This window comes from Diadema setosum, chromosome 4 (assembly GCF_964275005.1).
Source record: "Diadema setosum chromosome 4, eeDiaSeto1, whole genome shotgun sequence".
Classification (NCBI taxonomy): Eukaryota; Metazoa; Echinodermata; class Echinoidea; order Diadematoida; family Diadematidae; genus Diadema; species Diadema setosum.
In genome coordinates this window covers 5,744,786-5,753,875 of record NC_092688.1, presented here as the reverse complement: position 1 = coordinate 5,753,875, position 9,090 = coordinate 5,744,786, and the positions used below count along the sequence as shown (strand labels likewise).

Here is a 9,090-nt window from a genome sequence, read left to right as displayed (position 1 = left end):
GTTCGAACCAAACAGGGAGGCGGTACAGGCTGGAACCCAGCAGCAAGGTACTGCTGCCAACGAAGAGCTGGAAGAGTCAGGGCTGGAAGAAGCTGATGCTACCCACCCCTCTACCTATGAAGAGGGAGAAGTGGATTCTCAATCGCCAGTTAGGAACCGGGAGTCTCCGACTGTGCCAACGGCAGACGACGATGATGAATGGAATGGGGGAAGGCGTTATCCAAGGAGGGATAGGCGTCGGCCGCAGTATTATAGATAGCTAGGCACTAAGTAACGAATCTAAATAATCGAGTGGTACTCGAATATATTCGACGAGCTAAATAAAGAGGATTAAAGACTGTGGTATTATTAATGTGCAGGTGCAGTACAGGCAACGCCATGGCATCTTCCAAAGGGGACGATTTGTACAGTCCCTTCAACGATTATTTCGGGCTGAGTAAGCTGTTATCAACGGGGAAGAAGAAGAGGGAATCCATGGACCAAGAGACGGGCAACCAGTTCTTTGATTTCGAACAGGTGCGAGGCCCGTTCAATAGCTACCTGGGGTCAAACGAATGTAAAGCGACAGTGACGAAAAAGAGTGGATCCCAGGACCTAGGGGCGAGATACCAGTATCCGGCCTTACGGAAGGACGGCGATGCAGCTGGGTGTCTGTCAACTGGTAGCCGTTGGCTGAGCAACGAGGGGATTCTACCAGACATCACCGCTCTACGAGGACGAGATGGAAGTGATGGACCACTCAGCAGATCAGTGCCCTGGTGCGTTTTCTGCAAAAACAATGGTGAAAGTTTGCAGGTCTACGGAAGCCATGCGCTGAAGTCCATAGACGGAAAAACTACCTGTCCTGTGCTTCGGGCATACAGATGCCCGATTTGTCGCGCCACCAGGGACGAGGCTCACACCATTAAGTACTGTCCGTTATTAAAAAAGAAAAAGCTGCCTGGGTCAGCAGGGCCTGGATCTACCAGTGACGTCAGCACAGCGGGGCTGTATTTCAAAACCCCACGGAATGCTACCGGACGGCTTAGGAGCTGTGATACTAGGTAGTAGTACCGCCAGCGTCCAGCAACTAACACCGGAAGAGAAGAAGCAGCAGCGAATATGGACTATGTCAGATACCAGCTTCGCACGAATTGATTATTAAGATGTGTATGAATGACTGTAGGAATTTGACTAAAGACATGAGTAACATTCGATTGGTATTATTTGTCGAATATGCAGAACGATGTCTACCCCCAAGCCCAAGTCCTGTTCAGATAGAGGAGAAGTCTACCGTTGTAAGGTGTGCCGGCGGTCCTTTTCCAGTAGAAGCTCGATGCAACGACACGAATTCGACGTGCACACCCCTAAATTTAAGTGCGATCGCTGTGCTTTCCAGACACTGCACAGGCGAGAATTAGAACGCCACTACGGAACTCACGCCACCGATGTAGCTCCAGGGCGCGTACATTTGAAAACCCCAGTTTATGCGCCAATTAAGAATAAGAAGCCGCCGTCAACGCAAAGCAGACCCAGGAGTAGATCTCCCCTGCACCCCTCTACTTCAACCCCTTCCCGACGCACGCCTGAGAGGTGCACCCCTGAGAAGAGTGTTAGCCCGGAGAGGAGTGTCACCTCTGAGGGAAGCAGTACCCCGGTGCTGGATGAGGATAATTATGGCGGCGGGCTCCTCGACTTGACGGGCGGAAGGAGGCGATTCGTGATCGAGGACGTGGTACCTGAAGTCAAATCCCCGGTAACATGTGAAATCGGGGTCCAGGTGTCACCATCCGACATTGACGGGGGGATTATCCGAGGGAGGCTAGGAGAGTTACGTCGCAGAGGGAAGACCTGTTTCAGCGCTACCGAGACGCTGATGTTGCGGCCTGGCCGAACGTGGACCAGGAAGACAGAGCGGTTCCTGACGACCGGTGGCGAGTTTTTGGAGGTAGTGACGGAAACCGTGGAGGAAAAGTAGTGGAAGCGAAATTTGGTAGAAATTCATGGGCAGGTATGGACGTTAAACATAATTTGCCCATTTGAGTTTGGACAATAAGTTATAATTGGACGTTTTTGAGGACTGTTCGCGGAGATAGTGAAAGTAGTAGCGAATACCGGAAGGAAGATGTGGAAGCGATTATTGGTAGAGAAAGGCAGATACGGACGCTAAATTTAATCTGCCCAATTTAATTTGGACATTAAGTTGTTACAGTTTAACATTTCTTGAAGACTGATGAGTATTACCAAGTTAATTGTTCGCGAAGATAGTGAAAGTGGTAGCAGATACCGGAAGGAAGATGTGGAAGCGATTATTGGTAGAGAAGGGCAGATACGGACGCTAAATTTAATCTGCCCAATTTAAATTGGACATTAAGCTGTTACAGTTGAACATTTCTTGAAGATTGATGGATATTACCAATGTAATTGTTCTCAAAAGAAAACGATGGTATTAAGTTGGAATCAGTGAAGTTTATGTACGGAGATGTAATCGTCCCGAGAGGTAGTGGAGTAAAGTGATTAAAGCGATACCAGGTGTTGGTAGAATTGTTCGGAAGAGTTGGTAGAATCATATCGGTATCAACATTGCGATTGGTATATATGACGGCTGGTTTTGGAGCCATAGCCTTTCTTCTTCTTCTCACATTTAGAGTTTGTTGTGTCCATGTTGGAAGCAAAGGTAATAGACAAGGTTGGAGAAGTAGCATTAGAATGTACATAGTGTTTATGGTCCGACAGAAGTAATGAGTGTTCTTATAAATCATAAGATGATGTTTTAAAAGATTTGGTGGTCGGTGGACACCAGTATAAGTATTTTGGTAGTTGATACCAGGGTAGTTGATACCAGTCGGAATGTAATGGAGGTCGGTTTGTGTTTAAAGTATTGACGTTTAAAGTGTTCAGAATATTAAGTGGTATAAGCTCGGGGACCGAGCTTGGTGGGTCGGGGGGTCGTGTAGCGAAATCGATCAATTCCGCTGTATAGTCTGTGTATAATAAGCTGTGTATTGATAATTCACTATCGATAGTACTAAAAGTGTAATCGATTATTATATGGTAATGACGTTACTAAGCGAGGTCTAAAATCCCGGTTTTGGTAAAATTATTGAATATTACGTAAGATAGGGGCATGGAGGGGGTAAGATGACTTATGATTCAGAGAAAAATAATAGATACCAGTAATTTGAGATTAAATATGTAGGGGTTTGGTGAGAATTGCTCCTTTTATTGGTAATTTAGTGGTAGAAATATTGATTAACTACGCTTATAATTATTGAGTAAAGATATAATATGGTAATTAAGTTCACGATTTGATGTCGAGTTGGGACGGATAGGGTAAACATGTCGTAGCACGTGTTGAGTGGATCGAGCTTTAGCGTTCGAGTCTTTAGCAGATTTATTGCAGGGGCTAAGTGTGACGCTAGTCTAGGTTTTTGTAACCTATAGCATACTGGAGCAGGACTTAGTTCGGAATTTGATGGTAGCAAAACCGTGTGGGCGGGCGCAGTGAACTGTAAACGCGTGTTGGATTGTTGGACTGTTATTCAAGTATTCAGAATTAAATACTACCAGTTGGAAGTTAAACCATTGAGGGAAGAGTGATTTTTCCTACGTGAGAACCCTAAAGTGAGTGCAGGTGAGTGGTCTTTGGTGGTGACTGGTAGTAAAGATAGTTCTATTGGTAGACGTAATTCAGTAGTAAATGTGTGAAGCTGGTATGATGGACTGTTGATGGAGAACTGGTAGGAATAAATAATTGGTAGGAATTAACTGGTATCTTGGGCCGTATATTGCGGCCGAACGAACTCGCGCCTAGCTTGGCCATCCTGACCGAAGTTCGTCGTGGACACCAATCTATCATCACACACATCTACCACCAAAGTTATTCACAACACATATATGGCGTAAGGACCAGTGGGATATATGGCGGCGACGCGAACATTCGTCACAATATATATATATATATATATATTAATACATGCTTGTAAGAAGTAGATGCAAGTTTAGTTGTGTGTGTGTGTGTGTGTAAACATTTATGTGTTAAAACTCGTAGGTGTGTTTGTGCTTGAGTGAAATTGAGAATGAGGTGAAAATGGCGTAATGACGAAACAGTAGAGAATAATGGTAGAAATTGATCAGGTTAAAAGCAAAAGCAAAAACTTCTGCGTGACTAACACGTAAGTACACACACAAACCCACAGTGACACGCAGCACAGTGTTATACACATCTCATAATATCATGACAGGTAGTTCTTTATTTCTTGCCTTTAACAAATCTACAGCAAACGAGGAATGAAGAAGAAATTTGTTTGACATAAGCTTATAACAGAAGGGTCTTATTCTCTCTCTCTCTCTCTCTCAAAAAAAAAAACAAAACAAACAAACACTTCTCGAATGGATGAGTTCACTTTTTGTTTCAATAAAAAGTGTAAATTCCGGCAATCTCAAAAATATTTCTGCAAAACCAGACAAGCATTGATAAGTTATGGCATTTGAAATATTCCCCTGCTGTTGTTGTTTTTTCCTTGTCAAAAGAGAGATAGGCCACAAAGACACGTTTTATGCAAATTAGTCGCGGTGATGTTCCCATGACAATACAAATCTTTAAGTTTGTGCATGAAAATAATATAGATTTTATTTTTCTTGTCAATAATTTGACTATATAACACAGCAAATGAATACACACACACACACACACACACACACATATATATATATATATATATATACATATTGAATACGTATATACATATATATACATGTATAGTTGTAAGAAGTAGATGCAAGTTTAAGTTTAGTTGGAGGACATGAGACCATTCATTTCCATAACAACGCTAAATCAATAAAGGAAATAAAGGAAAGTCAGTGGAGGCTTATGTGTCTCATATTATCACCTCATGTTATATAAGTTGTCCGATATCAGTCTGATTGCTATCACCAATTCATGAGCATAATATGTTAAACTTCGAAATTTGTTTCATTCTACTTTTTATTTATTTATTTTTTTAGGGTGGTGGTGGAAGGGATTCTGATTTTGATGACACTTCATCGCCGGCGCCACGTTTTCAAAAGTGTGTGTGTGTGGGGGGGGGGGGGGGCACTTCCGGGTTTCATCAGCTTATCCAATTCCGGGTTTCTTTAGCTGACATGCAAGAAACAAAAACAAAACAAAGAACAACCAAAAAACAGCGTCAACTTTGACACAGACTGGAGCTTCACTGTACTCTTGACATATATTTCATATGATGTATTAGTGGGAGATTCTGTATCAGTACTAGCCGTGTTTTAATCCTTCACCGAGTCAGACTAGTACCATAACCACAGTGCCAGGTGAACACTTGTCAACACCATCACAATATACTTTCTGCAACTGTCAGTGCATGTGGCCCTCTATTGACTGACTTGTGTTAGGGACACCGATCTTTTTGCACTGTGTATTCAGGTATAGCATGGACAAAATGAATATGACACGTACAGATGTAACAGTGATTTCTAGTTACGAACTCGAAATATATCAAAGTTCATCAATGACCATGAGAATTAATCGCAAAGAACGATAGCATAATGATCACAATAATATATACTGGCAAATCTCTTGGGCTAAGATATTGATCACCATGTAGGTCTTGTAAAAAATAGAAAAAAACAACAACAACAACTTACAAAGAGAAAATCACTTCGTTCTTGTGACGTATGGAATCATGTTACACGGGATCATTCTTACCAACTGGCCTTAATTTTTTGAGAGTAAACTTGTTATTCTGTGGTCCTGACTTCGATTCTGACAGGTCATCAGAGGACTAGGAATTATGTGTTACCTCGGTGATGAATGGATACCTTGCAATGTTTTTTTTTTTTAATAACAATAATAAGATATTCTGCAGTGAAGTGCTAACATTTAGAATGTCTTAGGACATCTTGGCTATTCTGGATAAATGAAACCAAAATCTGCCGTAATGTTACCATTACGAGCATATTAGTGTTCGGTATTATTGCTTTTGGCATAGTGATAATTCGACTTTATATGCACATGAGAAATAAAATACAAACAAACGCAAATTGAGTGGAGTAGACTGTGAGTAACAGTAATTATCAGTTCTTAATTTCAGTTATACATTATGAACCCGAATCGGGTATCAATTTGATATCGAGGGTACGGATAATGATTTGCAAAAATCACAACACAGGGTAATGATTGTAATTACATCCTGTTTGAACATCAGCTTCGCTTTCGCATCGTCTATATACGACACCTGTGAGTCTCGAACGATTGTGATTGACAGACAGACGGACTGACTGACAGATCGGACACTCTTTAGAACTCACGTGACTAACGGCTACCTTAAATCACATCTTGTAAAACACCACAACTGAAAGGGGGCAGGTCCATACATTCCTCGAACAATAGCACGAACAGAGGTTGAAAGTGTGACAAGTGAATAGGGATGAGAGTATGCACCGCGCGCGAGCTATTCGGCTATTGCTAGTGCATTGTTGGAGCAGGCCTGTGTTGGAGTAAGCAGTTTGATCTTTGCCGGCAAATTACTGACCATCCATGACTGGTCAGAGGTAGTTGCTTTTGTTTTGAGTAAAATAGATTTACCGCCTCGTCCATCCCGTTAATCCCATTGGTTACATAGTCTGACCAATCAACTTTTCCCAAGCCATACATGCAGCCTAGATATAGGGATTAGCTTTCCATGAAATAAAAACTACGTACAGGAATCAACTGGGATAGAAGCTAATCACAAGCAATTTGTCTTCTTACCTGGCTGAACATCCGAACACGATTACCCGACACTGATCTCTCAAAGATCTCCAAGGCTTAATCGCTATCCAACATGGCTGATTCATCGCTCTCACTTCTGACTCACGTCCCGATGTCTGCTCCTTCCAAGCGACCTCGTCCTCGACGTAAGACTAGGTTCACCGAATGGCAACTCGAGAGACTGAAGGCCGAGTTCGACATCGACCAATATCCCGACATCGTTTCCAGGAAGAAACTGGCAGCTACATTGGGCCTGAATGAAGACAGAATACACGTAGGTTTCCTTGTCATACGGCATATCATCTGGTATGAAACGATGTAGTCGACGAATATTTAAGTTATCAACTAATCAAAAGCATTTCAATTAGTGTTTAAATGACACTACATATTAATATTACTGATAGTCTGAGTTCCTTAGTATGAAATATTCAATTTGATTATGTGAAGCAGTATAATAGCACAATGAGCATGACATTATATGAGCAAATAAAATAACCTTATTATCAACAATTCGTCAGTTTGTTTGCAGTAGATGACAGGTCCAAATCCCACATGGTTCCTTTTTTTCTGACATGTTTGTTAATTTACAGAGCAGCAGTTGCGATCTTAACAAATCTTATTTGTAGAGGGAGACAAACTGAAGAAAAGTCACACCTGAACCTTCACCCCTCTGAAAAATATCCTTCTTTCAATTAACAATTCTTCTTGCTTGTTACCGAATGAATACTGATTAAGTTTGTATAAAAAACAAACTGTAATCGAAGCTGCGCAACTAGTGTTTGAAGAGGCCGAATTGAGCAGGCTTTATAGGATAGAACTATAGACCGTTGTTTTGTTTGTTTGTTTGTTTTTTAACTAAGCTTAGTCCTGTTTTCTCTATTTTCTTTCCAGGTCTGGTTTCAGAACCGTCGCTCTCGTCATCGTTGATCCTCCCTCAAGTCCTTCTCACCTTTCATCGACAACCGTCTCGAAGTTGCTGAAAGTGAGACCGACTGCCTGCGTAAGAGGAAACACTTTTCTACAAGCGACGTCATCGACCAGGAGAACACACCGCCGCCCAAGAAGTCCGCCATCAACGACTCACCGATGTCAGTTGATTTCCTGTCTCGTAGCAGCCGATCACCGGATTTCTGGTCGACTTTCCGCATCAGCGAGGAGCGTGACGTCATCACTTTGCAGCAGACGACATCGGGAACGACGGCATCTCTTCGAAAGCAGCAGGGCGCCACCAATCCCTTGATGTCTGTAGACTTTCTCTCCCAAAACAACCGACCGACTTCTTCGTATCCATCGCGATACCGTGAAGGGAGTTTCTACCACAACCCGTCGCCATTCTACATGTTTGACTATCCTTATGTCTTCGTCGTGCCTTACTGAACACTGTGATGCTGCCGAACTTTCAAAGCCATTGGAGTCTCTAACCACAGCCAATCGCCATTCTACATTAAGATTCCAATATATCATTATCATGCCATCTTGATCCTGGACATTCGTCGTGACGAGTCGTTGTAAAACCTGTTCTGTGACGTGGAGGAACAGTTTCGGTTGCGTTATCATAAGTGATGCAATATTTATTTATTTATTTATTTATTCAGTTTTATTTAAAAAAGAAAGAACAGGGTAGTCACGTTCAGGGCCCAAGGGCCTGCTTTTCAAGTGAGCCCTGTTACAAATAGTACATATTGCGAGTAAAAATCACATAATACAACAGCAACAAAAAAGAAAGCAAACGAACACATAGAAACAAGCAAGATGTGATATCTACATAAGTAAAAAAGATACAAAAATTAACAAATTAAAAGTAAAAAACAGCAGGAGATTACCATATGCAAAAACAAAATAAATTATGTTACCAGAATGTACAAAAATAATGGCCAAAAAGTGATATGGCAACGAGTAGAAAGTACACTTTCACACTTTGTTCAGAAAATTGAAATATTGCAGGTAGGTTTACATAGTGTAACGCAAACAAAAAGAAAAGAGAAGAAAAAAGTAATCGAAACAAACATATGAAAAGTAAAAGAAAAATGTGAGAAAATAGAGATGCGTTATCATACACAGATATAGATGCAAGGATTAAAAAAAAAATGTAGCGCATATTAAAATAGTACCAAAGGCAAGATCAGAAATCATATCATAATGTACTAAAAACAATGAGCATTGAGAAACATAATGATACAGAAATAAATGCATACTAATATGTATAAACTCTTAATTGCTCATCATTTTAACATATCAAAAATCTGAGTTTATATTTGTTGATCGAATTTGTCTTTTAAACCTTTCGAGGCAGTTTGACGATTGAATAAAACTGGGAAGATTGTTGAAAAGAGAGCAAGCGAAGA

General features: G+C 41.3%; 1 protein-coding gene across 1 annotated transcript; it reads left to right on the top strand.

The window, feature by feature from the left end:
* The first annotated feature begins 378 nt into the window (after positions 1 to 378).
* LOC140227437 (uncharacterized) lies at positions 379 to 1,047 on the top strand. The gene has a single exon (XM_072307843.1). The coding sequence runs from the start codon at positions 379 to 381 to the stop codon at positions 1,045 to 1,047; it is 669 nt and encodes a 222-aa protein (XP_072163944.1).
* Positions 1,048 to 9,090: the final 8,043 nt, after the last annotated feature.